Source organism: Elgaria multicarinata, chromosome 3 (genome assembly GCF_023053635.1).
Source record: "Elgaria multicarinata webbii isolate HBS135686 ecotype San Diego chromosome 3, rElgMul1.1.pri, whole genome shotgun sequence".
Classification (NCBI taxonomy): Eukaryota; Metazoa; Chordata; class Lepidosauria; order Squamata; family Anguidae; genus Elgaria; species Elgaria multicarinata.
This window is the reverse complement of record NC_086173.1, coordinates 93,769,484-93,786,016: the sequence shown is the minus strand read 5'-3', so window position 1 is coordinate 93,786,016 and position 16,533 is coordinate 93,769,484. Positions and strand designations below refer to the sequence as shown.

General features: G+C 41.2%; 1 protein-coding gene across 3 annotated transcripts in view; it reads right to left on the bottom strand.

The window, feature by feature from the left end:
* CYFIP2 (cytoplasmic FMR1 interacting protein 2) overlaps positions 1–14,114 on the bottom strand; it is a 68,101-nt gene extending 53,987 nt beyond the window's left edge. For all 3 annotated transcript variants that reach the window (XM_063120918.1, XM_063120920.1, XM_063120919.1), the window contains exons 1-8: positions 13,978–14,114; positions 12,215–12,304; positions 12,009–12,086; positions 3,605–3,706; positions 2,098–2,279; positions 1,726–1,822; positions 1,011–1,139; positions 56–160 (exon numbers count right to left, since the gene is read on the bottom strand). In XM_063120918.1, the coding sequence (XP_062976988.1) occupies positions 56–160; positions 1,011–1,139; positions 1,726–1,822; positions 2,098–2,279; positions 3,605–3,706; positions 12,009–12,086; positions 12,215–12,304; positions 13,978–14,094 (900 nt within the window). In that variant the 5' untranslated portion in view covers positions 14,095–14,114. The remainder of the gene's footprint in view (positions 1–55; positions 161–1,010; positions 1,140–1,725; positions 1,823–2,097; positions 2,280–3,604; positions 3,707–12,008; positions 12,087–12,214; positions 12,305–13,977) is intronic.
* Between the last annotated feature and the right edge of the window lie 2,419 nt (positions 14,115–16,533).

Genomic DNA, 16,533 nt, shown 5'->3' with positions numbered 1-16,533 from the left:
TGACCCTAGTTTCCTTTGGAAATAATCCCAAAACAAAGCAATGCCAGAAACTGACCTTGAAGAATTTATCAATTTTACTAAGGTTGATTCTCTTCTTGGCATCTAGTTTGTAAATGTTACTGACATTTCCATCCATGAGATAGAGACCGAAACCCATCACCTAAAAGAAAAATGAGATAATCCCAGAGGTTACCTTTGGAGCAGTAAAGAAAGCATCACATATGAACATCTTTACTTCTAGGAAAATTAGAAGAAGAAATTAATCCAACAGCTAGGCTTGCCCATTTATGGCTTGTCAATTCAAGTTTTACTTCTGAAATTCACCAATAACAACAGGAAGCTGCCTTAAACCAGGTCAGACTATTTGTTCATTTACTCCAATGTTGTCTACTCTGTCTGGCAGCAGTATCCAGGGACTTCAGCAGAGAGAGATACTGTTACTATCAATCCTTTTTAACTGGAGATGTCAGATATTAGAACGGAGTCTTTCTGCATGCAAAACATGTGCCCTACCACTGAGCGATGATCTCTCTCCTAGTCATGTCTGCTGACTATGAAGAAGGCTGTTTCCACATATCAGCAAGTAAGTGATGAGGAATTGCAGAAAAATGCTGCAGCTTTCCCCCTACCTAACATATTAAAGACCTTGAGAAGGTTGTCCTTAGGTAATCACATATACACTATGAATATGATATGTGAACCCAAAAAGGAGGACACAGATGAATGAAAGGCTAATACTTCTACTATTTTCCTTATAGTTAAATACAAGATATGGAAAGAAGGGATATCAAGTTGACTTTGCAGAAGACTGGATACCCCTTACATTTAAGAGCCTGGTTTAGGAAACAAGAGGCTGTTTCTTCACAGAAAGGTAAAAATGTAATCTAATACAAAATGAAAGAGGAAAAGTGCAAGAAAAATGAACTGATCAGCCACAAAGGCATTTATTTTACAAGAGGGGAAATCCAAGAGGCAGATAACTGATCCTTGGAAGCAGTTGTGGGCATTACCTTTAAGAGCATGTGCTTCTCACTGGGTGTCAAATACATCTTATTTTCGTAGTAATCCACACAGATGTTGACAATATCAGCCAACAGCTCCTCATAACCAGGGATGACTTCCAGCTGCTGATGAAGGCACTTTAAAAACAACAACGTACAAGACTCTCAAAAAATTAAAATAAGAATAAAAGAAACGTTTTGAAAGGCTGTGAAGCTTTATTCCTTCAGTGTAATAGGCATGAAGTTAATTTAGGTAAGTATTGCCCAGGGACTTCCCATATAATCAGTACATGCACCATTATTCATTGCACAGAATAAAAAGATCTCACCTCAGTGTTGCAGTCTTTTTGCAAAGATACTGCATTCCCCCCTTTCAAATCATAGTATTTGATTGCTGGGGAAACACAATTCTTAGTCTAACATGCCCACTGCTATTGTGAAGGCTGTGTGGAACATGGTTATACAAGTGCCATAGGCGTTTATTTCATAACGCCCACAGTGATTCATAAATAGTCAAGTTGCTAACAATCCTAGAAAAGACAGCTTGCATTTCAGTAGGACCAAAAGCCCCAAACACAGATCAACAAAGTAAAATGCTTCTAATGGTGTTCAAAAAGGTAGTCTATGTCCTAAAATAAGGATTAAAAGTTATACGACAGAGCAAAGCATAGTAACTTTAATTGATCACAAGGTGGGACAAATGGTGAAGAGAAAAATATCTTACCTGTGTGATCCTGTTATGGTTTGCTAGGAACATAGATAGGTTCTGTGATTCCTGGATAGACTGGGGATCAGCCATTTTCCTCAAAAACTGGGCTGCTCTGAAAGTCAACAGAAGTCTTATCTTGTCAATAGTACTTCCACATATTCTACTGGCTTATGGCTATGTAACAGAGACCTATAAACGGAGTCTATGCCACAAAGTTAACACATCTCTGCTTCACTGTAAATATATTGTTAAGAGAACAAGGATTTAGAAACTGCTAAATATGTTCACAGATTTCAGGAAGAACATAGGACATCATTTCAAGGGTTCCAACAATTTCTCCTCTCATAAAGGTAGAGCTAGAGGTTCACTGACATTTACCAATCTCACCTTTTGTAGGCAGAATGGTCGTTTTTGACACTACACTTCATGTTCTTCAGTTCATCTAGGACAGCAAACATGTTGATAAATTTTCCCAATGTCAGTAGATATGCTTCAGAAACAAAGTCTTTCCTTCTCTCTGCATGACACAAACGCTTCACCTCGCTACAGAATCGTTCAATGGCCTTTCTCTAAAAGACAGCAAGAGACTGTTAAGTCAGAGGCTGGGTAAAAGGGGAAAGCTTATAGCAAGTTGTTCTTGGAATAGTTAGGTTCTAATTAGAATCGTGGGATCCAATAAACTTTTCTCTCCCTTTCTCCACCCTTGATATTGCCATGTTTCTACCCATCACAATAGTCAGTGGATATTGAAATGAGTATCTCAGAACATGATCTTTTAAGGTTTCTTCATCCAGGAAATTCAAATAGCAAAAATTTCTGAATAGGGCCTACTTACTCAGCAGGCACCACTGTGGTTTCACCCACTGAAAACCATGTTTCAAGAGGAGCTAGAGGAAAAGAGTATGTGTATTGCAAGTGACAATAGAATATCAAGAGGATCTTTTAAATTAGTGTTCTCTTTTATTTGTTCCTCACAAAACATTTCAGGTAGAAATAACAGATCTCTAATTTTTTTTAAAAAAAATAATAATTCAGGAATGCTGACAATAAACAGTCTCAAATAAGAAAAGAAAACAAACAAACCCATATCTTAGTGGTTAGGGCTGCATGTGACATACGTGAAGGACAAAATGGCTGCCAAATATAACCACAACAGTACTACTCTATTTGGTAACCCTTGTTTATGTACTTTGGGCAGACCACACCATGATTGCTGTTAAATTTAAAGTCTTTCTGATGCTACATTTAACTTTGTCACATTTAGTCATACTATCTTCTGCCTCAAAAGGCTCTCATCACGTAGGTTCATGTCTTCTGACTTTGGCCCTTTCTACACCTGCCTTTCCCCCGAGAACATCCCTGGATTGTCCCTGTGCGTCCAAGTGTTGCACAGGGGATCCCAGGAACAGGCAGGGACAATCCCTCCATTTTCCCAGGATTTCTGGGACCACATTCCCCCCATTTCCCCCCGCAATCCCAGGATGATCCCAAGGACCGCAGGCGGTGTGGGCACCCGTCCCGGCTTCTTCCCTCCTCCCCGTGAGCAGCAGGGTTCAGCAGAGGGAAGGAGCTGGGCCCGGGGGAGTCCAAGGACATTGGGAGGGGGGAGTGTGGTTGGGCCTTTTTTAAAAATGAACTTACTTTTCGGTGAAGCGCAATTGCACTCCGGCTCCTGTTGTTGTTTTTTAAAAAATGGCAGGCGCAATGTCCTTCCCTTCCAGGACATCGCACTTCTGTTTAGATGCCCAGGGATGATCCCAGAAGAAGGTAAGTCTGGGATGGTCCCCACTCCCTTCCCGAAGGCCCTTGGGTATAGAAAGGGCCTTTGACTATCTTTTGTGCTGAAACAATAATGTCTGAAACATAGGGAATTTGGAGCTTCATTAATACATACCTGAAAATACATGAACTTCATAAGCTTCGTGACCTCTGGCTCCAACACTTCCACCGTCTTCTCATAAATCTCGACCCGATTTGGCTGTTCATTACACTTTACCTGAAGGTCAACAGCAACCCATTTTCATTAGAAGTTCTAATGGACAAACATTCACTTTTTTTTTTAAACACATGACAGAGAAAATCAATAATAAGGAGGGCCGCAGAGTCAGATGATTTCTAGAGGGATAAGCCATGTTAGTCTGTTGCAGCAAAAACAAAGATTCCTGTGGCACACATTAAAGACTAACAGATGTTATTATGGCATCAGCTTCCATGGACTGATGCCCCATATATACCGTATTTCTTCGATTGTAAGACGCCATTGATTGCAAGACGCACACTAATTTCAGTACCACCAACAGAAAAAAAAAACTAAGACACACCCGTGATTCTAAGATGCACCCCATTTTTAGAGATCTTTATATGGGAAAACAAGTGCGTCTTAGAATAGAAGAAATAGGGTAAATATGAATGTTCATTCCTTATTTATTTATTTATTTAGTTTTGTAGGTTTCTAGAGCTTTTGTTTTCTAGTAATCTGTATTTACAGGGACACTACTGTGTCCCCATAGTTAAGAGCAGACAGTAGATTATGCATTCTATCATTGTAAAGCAGTAATTGGTAGAATTTTGCTGAAATTTACATGTGCCAGAAAGAAATGTTGGCTTTACATACCCTGAAAATTTCAAGAAGATTGGTGAAAGACTGAGGAAAGGAGGTCAGTTTAAAATACAAAAGAATAAAAAATCTCTGAATCAAAATGGTTCTGAAAATATAGGGAGGTGATTTTTTTATACATGAAATTTGGACTATTGAGCCCCTTACCCATTAATCCAGTGGTGGGGTCTTCTTCCTCTTTCATTGTAGTTGGTGGAATGGCTTTTCTTTTTTTTAAATTCCCTTCAGTTGATTTTTAATGAATATTTATTCATCCTATTAGAGTGAATACAGAGGCCTGCTTCAACCATAGCGCAACACGCGCTCAGTAGCACTGCTCTCCTGTTCCCTCCTGCCTCAGCTAGATGTATGCTGAAAATAAAATGGCCACCTGTCTCCTCTAGCACAGTCATTTTCTTAGGGGAAACATCAGTGTCTTCTCAGAAGTAACTTCCATTGAGTGTAATGGTCTTACTGCCAAGTAAGTGTGTAGGGGATTGTAGCCTTTTTTAATTAAAACTGTCTGGAACCTCGGCCAGAAGGAGAAGTGTTACTGAGTACTTCCTCTCCAGCACAATAATCCTACAGTTAACAACTTTTTGAAGCGTCTTTATAGCCTGCAAAAAGTAGGACAAAAATATTTAAATAAGTACTACACTTTTGCTCATGCTTCCTTTACCTTTTCGTTCATATGAATCTTTTATTTATTCCTTATGATTGTTGGGTTTTGCTTTAACCACTAAGCAGCCTGGTTTCAGATCCCACCACAAGGAAACTATGGAACTGAATGGGATTGAATCTTTAGTTCATAAGTAGGCTTGGCTTTCTGAGAAATAGACTCAGCCTGGTTCTTGCCTCCCTTTTGAAAGAAGAAGAGTTCTCTTTTCTCTTTTGGAACATGTTTTCCTTTGGCTTTGAGAGTATTTGGGGCTATCTTTTCCCAGGGCCACTTTGCTTTTTGCTCACTGGTGAAGCAGGGTGTAGAATTTAGCAGAGATCTCTTTCAGCCTTCCTCTGGATCCATGATAACCTGGTCTTCAGATTTCTCCTTGGAATAGGTAGCTTTACATTCCTTTTAATCCCCCTGCCCCCCCACCCCCATACACACACAGTGTTCCTTTCCCTTTTTCTAAGAGTTTGGTCCATACTGCTATGAAGTTGAAAGCTTCAAACACTTCATTTAATTTGTTTGGGCCAGAGTAAGTTTTTAAGTACAATTTTGAAACCTTTCAAAGTGCTTCTGAGCCTACAACATTAGTTTCGGCCTAGTCACACTGTTTTTCTCATAAGCTTTAGAAACAGTTAAACTGTGCTGTATTTTGCATAGTGTACACATGTATTTTCTTTCTAATCATTGCCATCTAGACTGGCTCTTGATGTGTTTTTGTAGGCAGGCAAAACCTTTTTTGTTCCAGCAGGCCTTTGGCAAATAATCTGGGCCTCTGTCTATACCTTGACTCAAAATCATTCTTCCAAAACAGCAGCTAGCACTCAGCTGCTGAGAGCAATCAGGCTACACCTCTTCAGGCCCTGAAGAAATTGCTGAGAGCAATCAGGCTACACCTCTTCAGGCCACTCTTTCATCTGGGCTAGACCGCTCTGACCATGGGACATACTGACTTGGTTGGTGCTTGGTTGAGAACTAGAGCCTTAACATTGTTTTGTAAACTGTAGGTTTTTTGTTTAATAAATTTCTGCATTGTTGCTTGATTTTATCCTGGTTGTGTTTTTATATTGTATTTTATAGTATGCTTTTATACTGGTTGTTTTATATTTTGAATGGTTTTTGTGGTTTTAATTTTTGTAAACTGCTCAGAGAGCTTCAGCTTTTGGGTGGTATAAAAATGCAATAAGTAAAAAGCACATTTATCTTTCAGAACATTTTAAATAAAAAACATTGTGTCCCAATTATTTTCATTCAAAGAAAGGAAAAAATGCCTCATTTAATAAAAACAAATTATTAGAACGTTTTATACCTTCTACTGTTTTGCATATATTAAATGAATATTATGTGGCTTCTAGTAGGGACGGTGTAAAAGCCGGAACGGAACGGAACAGGCCGGAACGACCCCATTACATTAAAAAACCATACCAAAAACAGTGGCATGTGTTAGCAACACTTGGGAACAATATTTTAGGACTAAAACCATTCCAATATTATATCACTATTAACCCCAGAACTCCCAAAACAACATCCGGAACAGAATGGGATGGCCGGAACGGCCACTTCTGAACAAGTGATATCAATGAAACTCACCAGTCACGCATAACTCCATGGCAGGGATGCAATAAGCCACAAAACGTGCAAAGAAACTGCGTTCCGAAAACCATTCCACGCACAGCGCTTATTGCGCAAAACGGGCAGGTACAGCAGCTTCGAAGTGAAGTATGTTAACCAAACTCACCAGACACACATTACTAGGTGAGCCTGATATAATAAGCTCCAAAAATTGTCCCCAAACCACGTTCAGATACCCGTTCTGGGCAAAAGTCCGTATAGCACAAAACGGGCCGTAATGGCAACTTCCCAATGAGGAAAGTCAACCAAACTCACCAGATGCACATGACAAGGTGGGACAAATATAGAAAGCTCCAAAAGTTGCCCCGAAACCACGTTCAGATACCCGTTCCGGGCAAAAGTCCATATTGCGCAAAATGGGCCGTAACGGCAGCTTCCAAGTGAGGTAAGTCAACCAAACTCACCAGACACACATGACAAGGAGAGACAAATATAGAAAGCTCCTAAAGTTGCCCCGAAACCACATTCAGATACCCGTTCCGGGCAAAAGTCCGTATTGCGCAAAATGGGCCGTAACGGCAGCTTCCAGGTGAGGTAAGTCAACCAAACTCACCAGACGCACATAACTAGGTGGGACAGATGTAAAAAGCTCCAAAAGTTGCCCCGAAACCCCGTTCAGATACCGTTCCGGGCAAAAACACCTATTGCACAAAACGGGGCCGTAACGGCAGCTTCCCAATGAGGTAAGGCAACCAAACTCACCAGACTCACATAACTAGGTGGGATAAATATAGAAAGCTCCAAAAGTTGCCCCGAAACCACGTTCATATACCCGTTCCGGGCAAAAGTCCGTATTGCGCAAAACAGGCCGTAACGGCAGCTTCCAAGTGAGGAAAGTCAACCAAACTTACCAGATGCCCATAACTAGGTGGGACAGATGTAAAAAGCTCCAAAAGTTGCTCAGAACCCACGTTCAGATACCCGTTCCAGGCAAAAACGCGTATTGCGCAAAATGGGCCGTAACAGCAGCTTCCCAATGAGGAAAGTCAACCAAACTCACCAGATGCACAAGACAAGGTGGGACAAATATAGGAAGCTCCAAAAGTTGCCCCGATACCACGTTCAGATACCCATTCCGGGCAAAAGTCCATATTGCGCAAAATGGGCCGTAACGGCAGCTTCCCAATGAGGTAAGTCAACCAAACTCACCAGACGCACATGACAAGGTGAGACACATATATAAAGCTCCAAAAGTTGCCCCGAAACCACGTTCAGATACCCGCTTAGGGCAAAAGTCTGTATTGTGCACAATGGGCCGTAAGGGCAGCTTCCAAGTGAGGTAAGTCAACCAAACTCACCAGAGACACATGACAAGGTGAGACAAATATAGAAAGCTCCAAAAGTTGCCCCAAAACCACGTTCCGGGCAAAAGTCCGTATTGCGCAAAACGGGCCGTAACGGCAGCTTCCAAGTGACGTAAGTCAACCAAACTTACCAGACGCACATTACTAGGGGAGCCTGATATAATAAGCTCCAAAAATTGTCCCCAAACCACGTTCAGATACCCGTTCCGGGCAAAAGTCCGTATAGCACAAAACGGGCCGTAATGGCAGCTTCCCAATGAGGAAACTCAACCAAACTGACCAGACACACATGACAAGGTGAGACAAATATAGAAAGCTCCAAAAGTTGCCCCGAAACCACATTCAGATACCTGTTCCGGGCAAAAGTCCGTATTGGGCAAAATGGGCCGTAACGGCAGCTTCCAGGTGAGGTAAGTCAACCAAACTCACCAGACGCACATAACTAGGTGGGACAGATGTAAAAGTTGCCCCGAAAGCCCGTTCAGATACCCGTTCCGGGCAAAAGTCCGTATTGCGCAAAACAGGCCGTAACGGCAGCTTCCAAGTGAGGTATGTCAACCAAACTTACCAGATGCCCATAACTAGGTGGGACAGATGTAAAAAGCTCCAAAAGTTGCTCAGAACCCACGTTCAGATACCCGTTCCGGGCAAAAACGCGTATTGCGCAAAATGGGCCGTAACAGCAGCTTCCCAATGAGGTAAGTCAACCAAACTCACCAGAGACACATGACAAGGTGGGACAAATATAGAAAACTCCAAAAGTTGCCCCGAAACCACGTTCAGATACCCGTTCCGGGCAAAAGTCCGTATTGCGCAAAACGGGCCGTAACGACAGCTTCCAAGTGAGGTAAGTCAACCTCACTTGGAAGCTGCCATTACGGCCTGTTGTACGCAATACATGTTTTTGCCCGGAACGGGTATCTGTTTCGGGGCAACTTTTGGAGTTTTTTACATCTGTCCCACCTAGTTATGTGCGTCTGGTAAGTTTGGTTGACTTTCCTCACTTGGAAGCTGCCATTACGGCCTGTTTTACACAATACACGTTTTTGCCAGGAACGGGTATCTGAACGTGGTTTCGGGCAACTTTTGTAGCTTTCTATATCTGTCCCACCTAGTTATGTGCGTCTGATGAGTTTGGTTGACTTACCTCATTGGGAAGCTGCCGTTACGGCCCATTTTGCGCAATACACATTTTTGCCCGGAACAGGTATCTGAACGTGGTTTGGGGACAATTTTTGGAGCTTATTACATCAGGCTCACCTAGTAATGTGTGTCTGGTGAGTTTGGTTAACATACTTCACTTGGAAGCTGCTGTCCCTACCTGTTCTGCGCAATATGCGCTGTGCGCAGAACGGTTTTCGGAATGCAGTTTCTTTGCACGTTTTGTGGCTTGTTGCATCCCTGCCATGGAGTTATGCATGACAGGTGAGTTTGGTTGATATCGCTTGTTCAGAAGTGGCCATTCCGGCCATCCTATTCTGTTCCGGATGTTGTTTTGGGAGTTCTGGGGTTAATAGTGATATAATATTGGAATGGTTTTAAAATATTGTTCCCATGTGTTGCTAACACATGTCACTGTTTTTGGTATGGTTTTTTAATATAATGGGGTCGTTCCGGCCTGTTCCGTTCCGTTTCGGCTTTTACACCGTCCCGTTCTAATACCTGCGCAGGCAGTATGCCTGCCTATACACATATGAACCTGCCCAGGTTCTAAGTTTGTCCTCAAATACCCTACTTTCTAGCCCACCACTATGGCCAATCTGATTGGCAGGCCAAGAGCACAAAAATGCCAGAGACATGACCTTTTCAATGGTGGATTTTTCTCCCTTAAGAACTCTGCTTGGCAGTGGCCACTTTTAAGCAATCCCTAAAGACTTTTTTATTCCATCAAGCTTCATAGTGTAGTGTAGTGGTTAGAGTGTTGGACTGGGAGATCCGGGTTCTAGTCCCCACTCAGCTATGGAAGCTAACTGGGTGACTTTGGGCCAGTCACAGACTCTCAGCCCAATCTACCTCACAGAATTGTTGTTGTGAAGATAAAATGGAGAGGGGGAGGATTATGTATGCCACCTTAGGTTCCTTGGAGGAAAAAAGGTTGGATATAAATGTAATAATAAATAAATAAATAAATAGCTGGCCCCCTATTTATGGTTTTTATCTCTTGTTGTTTTAATAATGTTTGTTCAACTGTTTTATTTTAAATGTTTCATTGTTTTAAAAGTTGACAGTTTTATTGCCCGAAAAGGTAGAGTAGAAAAAGTAAAAATATTAAATAAAGACAGATAAAGCCTCAGTGTGGATAACTGAAGGGTGGCATATACATGCCAGCTACTCAGATCAACAGAATTGCATGTCAGAACCTCAAGAATTGATGCACAAGAAAAAGTTAATCTCCTAAGCATTATTCCTTTCACCAGTATATTCCGGTGGCCTTTTAACTTGGTCTCCATTAAAATTGGCCTGCAGCATGCTTCAGTGATCAAAGGAAGAAACTAGAGCACAAGATCAAAAATTCATGGGAAGCAAGCAAATATTCAGTTGGGAGTTATAAAGGCTAAGGCAGCACAGCCGCATGAGACTAATAGCAGAACATAACCCTAAGGAGAACTGCATTTTTAAGACACTAATATCAGAACCATTTGCTGGATTTTAATGACTTCAGGCTGCACGTACAACAACCTGGTATCATATTGAGTTCACTCTGGAAAGGATTTTTATGAATGATCCGAAACTAGCACAGGGTATTGATTCTGAACTTGATACTGCATGAAGCAAAACACATACTGAAAGTTCTTCTGAAATTTATTTGTAATTAACAGGACTACCAAAACAGCAAACGTCAGGGAAGAAGGGTCATTTGAGTTTGAAACGTAAAATATAAAGAAATTGTCAATAAGACTATAGTAGATTCAGTCTTGTCGAATCAGTAGAGCTGAAAGCGAATACAGGGGACATCTGGTATGAAGCTGCTGTACTATAGTGATTAAGAGCATGAGATGGGAGCCAGAATGTTCCTGATTCAAATTTCACCTCAGCCATGCCCCCACTGTGTTGCCTTAAGTAAACCACAATCTCTCTGTTTCAGTCCCCCCCACCCAAATGTAATATGGGTATAATATTACCAGCTTGCTTTACAAGGTTGCTATAGGATTAGTAGGAGCTTTGAACACTTACGGAAAGTCATCTATAAATACTGTATTTATATAGAATTATAATTAATTCCACAGCTTCTCCAGGCAACTTGTTTCACTGCTAGACTTACGCAAACAGCATGCTCTACTCACAAGTAAGTACTATTGAGTTTAATGGGATTTACTCTCAAGTATAAATAGGATCAGAGCCTTAGGAAGAGTTTGATTTCATGTAACATGTATCAATGCTGCTGCAGCTTAACCTTATTACTTATTGTCCTTTCTTAGATATCCTGCATTTGGTTCTTATATATAGACATAGCTCCATTTTTCTTTTCCCTAGAATGAACATCTCCATTTATCCATATAAAAGCGATTTAAATGGTTTTTGTTAACCTTGCTTCTCCTTGTTTGTCAATGATTTCTCCCTTCTGAAATTTTGGTGAGTCAAAATTAATCACAAAAGCCTATAAATATCTTTAACAGTTCTGAGTGCAACATTATTCCTTAGGTCCTTCATGCTACTTGGAGCTTCTGCTGGTAAAATTTGAGTGATTACGGATTTCTTTGTAACAATGTCCTATTGCAGATTCATGTTTATTAAACATGACAGAACTATAGCCACAGTAGACACCTTGAGAAAATGATTTGGTCCCAATAAAAGCTTGCAAACTCCTCACCCAATAACAGTTCCCCATCTGGCCACCCAAAATATTCTCTCTCTCTCCTCCACCCCTCTCCCTCTCTCTCTCTCACACACAGAGGTTTGGGGGCTCTGCCAGTACCTACTCCATGAAGACTCTGCAAGTGAGAGGAGAGGAAGCCTGAAGCATCCTCAGCAACATCCAGGGGCTCAATCAGAACCCCCACTCAAAGAACTTAGCCTGAGTTCTCTATCAGCATCCTAAATATTCCCATTTCTTGTTCCTACCAGACTGTAATTTCTGGTGTCCAACTGTTCCTCTTACCTGGGGAATGGCCCTGGAGCAGCTCCTCCAGGTGTAAAGCATCACTGCATATTCATGCCCTTCCTCCAGCATTTCATTCTGAAACACAGACACACCTTGTGGCAGAATGACAGGGCTGGTCAACACAGAAAACCAATTATAGTTCATCAATGTGTACACCAGATCCACTTTAGTGAAGCTGGCTGTGTATCATTTGTAACACTTACCATGCTTGAGTGCACTGTAGCTTGTTCGATATACCTGGCAATGCCAGTAACAAAAGCATTTCTGTCTTCAAAATTGGTGTCAAAGTTGGCCTGAGAACAAATCAAGAGACAAAGGTTAACACAATTTAGTTAGAATTAGAGTTGACACATTTTTATATACATGGCTGCTCCACTTACCATTTGCTAAATCAAGCACATACATGGGCAGGCAATCTAGTGCCTTCAGGGTGTTTGGGACTACAATTCCCATGATCCTCATCATTGATCATGCTGGCTGGGCTGATGGGAGTTGTAGTACAAAACAACTGGAGGGCGACTGGTTGCCTACCCCTGATCTAGCCTTATGAAGTGTTCTTTTCTGGCAGTTTGGTTGGTTCTAATAAAGGTATCGCCCAACTGTGGTTTCAATATTGCTGCCTTGTATTGCCTCATGCCAAGAGGAAGGAGCCATGCTGGGAGGTTTTCAGAAACCATATGATGTGGTGGGTCACAATGTGGTGGCTGACACAAACAGTTGAAGCATTTCATGCTTATTAGATAATTAGTGTGGCTAGAATGCACATCTATGTTTCAACAACAACACAGGATAAACAGGACCCTCTTTGAAGGATGGGCAATGAATCTAAGCATGGAAACTGTAATATAGAAAAACGTTTCACTGCTTTCCCTGTGTTCAGAATCAAAACCTTCCCATAGAATGTTTGTGAGAAAAAAATATATGAAAGAGAAATACTGAAAACTATATTAAGAACTGGAATACTATCTGCTTGTAAGCCTTCTTCCACCCCAAATGGGGGTTAGTAGTTTAAGTAGGTACCTTCTATTACCTAAACAGTCAAAACAGAAAGAACGTATGGCAAAGGACAGACTTTCCCTCATCTTTCTTCCTCCTCCACGCCTCAGCTTCCTGCTCTGTTATAAATATTAAGGCCAATACGGGAGACAAAATCTCTGATTTGTATGCATCATTTTGTGCAAGCAAAACTATGTCACATAGTAGGGAAAGGATTTGTTATTAAAAGCCAGTGACATAATATCAACCAGTGTAACACTGATCACTTTTAGCAGAAAACCACATTGTGTAGCTTGACTGCACCACATGCATTTGATGGAACTTAACAGGATTATGCCACTTTACAAGTTTACGAAATATTTTACCACTACCTTTCCCCTGCTGAATTTAGAAATGCTACTTCCATAAAAAGTCAATGATTTCTTTATGTTATATAAATAAAAAATCACTACACAAAAAGGAGAACTGATAAGCTTGGTCTACAATAAACCAGGGATTCCGCTGCCTTCTTTTTCTAGTGCTCACAAGATCAGAAACGTATACTTCTGTTTTAGATTAACCATACTTTAGCCTGCCATCTGAACACTAAATGGTAGATATTCTGAGAACACTAAACTATGGTTTAGCAATACGTCTGACCCATCCATGATTCATGTTCTCTTGCTGGGCCGGATCTACACTACTGCTTTAAAGTGCTTTATAACAGTTATAAAGCGCTTTAACTGCTTTAAAGCGCTATAAAACTGTTATAAAGCACTTTAAAGCAATAGTGTAGATCCGGCCCAGCTGCAACAATCTGTATTTTTCTTTCACTTGCCTTCTCCCACACTTTGCTCTCTACCTCTTGCTTTCATTGTCCTGGATCTTTGTCAAATGACAGTGCTTTCTGCTTGTCTTCAAAACACCATGAACTGCAGAAACGAGTTGTGCCATCCTTTAGGGGTATGATGCCTGAGGAGCAGCTGCTTACCTGGTACATAATAGATGATGGAGGTGGCTCGATGCATGGCTGCTGGTCAGGTAGTGGCAGCTCCTCCAGCAGGTCCACATTGGACAGAGCATCCTCCAGTGTTACGTGAGTCGTCATGGCTCTCAGCTTTTAGTCTCACCACTAAACCCAAATAAAACAAGGTTATGTTAGACAATCAAATCTAGAAAAATTAAAGCGATTCAGAATGAACGGAAGCAAATTAGACAACATGCAGTTAAACATAACCCGGTAAAGGCAATAGGACTTGAACATGCTATAACTATGGATTAGATCATAGCCTCAGTGTGCAATAGAATGCACACTTACCTGAGAGTAAGCCCCAGTGGATCAGGCTGCATGATTGTTCACATGACCAAAGCCAACAGTGTTAAGATACTCTTTTTGTAGTTATTTACCTTAACTGAGCAAACTATCTTTACATACAGAAGTGCATCCCCCACAAGAAGGATCAAACTCACTGAAGCCACCTGAGGATGTCTTAGGGTTCTCCTCTGCTAACCTTTCATGAGATGAAATTGTCACTTCCTCTATGGTGCATCAAGGTAACATTTGCATGAGTAAATACATCAAAGGTATGCTTACTATATTCTTGGTGAAGGAAACCTATTGTTCACAGAATGTTAATTATGGAGAAGAGAAACACAGAAAGATCAAATGGTTTACCCCAAGTCACTCTCAGCCCTAATTCTACATCTATTATATAGGAATACTAGATAATAACTCCAGGAAGGTTTTTCTAAGGATAATCTTTGAGATAATTTATGACCAGGTATCTAGAAAAAAAATTATGCTGAGTATCTAGAATGGTATTATTATGATTTATTTATTGTTTATTTATTTGCTTTGTACCTCACCTTTCTACCAAGAAAATGGCACTCAAGGCGACTTACAACCATAGATAAATTAAGTCTTGATTAGAACAATAATCAAACAAATATATTAAAAGCAAAATTAAAAACACAATAATGAAAGAATAAAAACAACACCCAACCCAACAGACCCAGGGCATGGCTAGATGAGGGGGTTGGAGGCGTATGATCTCACGATTTTATGATCATGAGATGTCCCCTCTCGTCTACACGTGGCGCGCGACATTCCAGGAGGAAGAGGACATCATGGCAGCCTTTTTTAAAAAAAAGCAACCGGAGCTGGAGCGCACCATCACTTTAAATAAGTTTTTTTAAAAAAGCCCCACCCCCACTGGGCATGGATTGCTTGCACAGCTCCATGCCCGGGTCCTGTCTCTTCACGTTTACTTGCGAGGTGCCTGGACAAAACCGCAATAGCGGGCCACACATCCCGCAGTCTCGGGATCATCCTGAGACCGCGGGGGAAATTGGGATGGAAGTGTAGGGCCATTTTCCAGGGAAAGGGAGGCATCATCCCTCCCTGCTCCCGGGATCCCCTGTGCATCATGTGGATGCACAGGGACGATCCCAGGGCAATCCCCGGGATATCGCCCCATATAGACATGCCCCCACTTATTCGCCAAAGGCCTGCTTGGAAAAAAAGACTTATCTGCCTGCCAGTGAATGAACAGCAAAGAGTGAGCCACCCTTAGCAGCGAGTCCCACAGGCTGGGACCAGCCACTGAGGAGGCTCTCAGACTTACATTACATATAAAAGCTCACAGCTGAGGAAATAAATATCCAACAGATGCCTATGACACTTTCACAACCATATGCAGAGTGGTAGAGACAGTTATCTCTGCAAATAAAAGGGAGCTCAACCTTGAGGGAATGGGTACAGTCTCTGCACAGCAAATACATGTGCATTTATTGCTCAGTAAGATATTCATATGAAAGGTCTCTCTCTAATATGTATATAATAAGTTTTATCAATTCACAGTATGGTCACTATCAATATAGCACGGATGCCCAAGTTACTTGAACATCTTATTATTATTTCTGAGTTCATAAACGCTGTGATCATAGCATACAATGCAACTGCAGGATTCCCCTCATGTTCCCAGAGGGCTTTTTATATATGAACACGGAAATTTACTGCAGTTTTTAAAGACAACCTTCTAAACAGAATTTAAAAAAAAGATATGCAAAGGCATCCATGTTTAGAGGAAGATGTGTGTGTTTTGGTATATAAGTACATGAATTCTTATGAATGTCAATTTATCATGATGTATTTGTGGGTCAGTGGCAAATCGAAACATATGACACTCAGTGAGGCGTTATGATTATAATCTAAGTACAGAAAAGACAACAGATGGACACAAAAATCAGATGAGGTAACTCTGAAATGGTCCTTAGGAGAAGTGTGATAAACAGCTGTCAGGGCAAAGCAGCTGCCTGACTAAGCTTCCTGGTCAAAGGGATTTATAACAAGAAACTTCTCAAAAGCTGACATATGGGTCCTACCTATTTCATTTTAAAGGAATTAATCTGAAATTTCTTATACATTGCTAGAACCGGAAAGCTTGAATTTCATTGTCCTGATAGCAACCTAAAGGAAGGAGGGGCAGCAATGCTCTTGAGGAATAGACACATTGCAATAATATTCCCTCAGAGATACTGAAGCAAG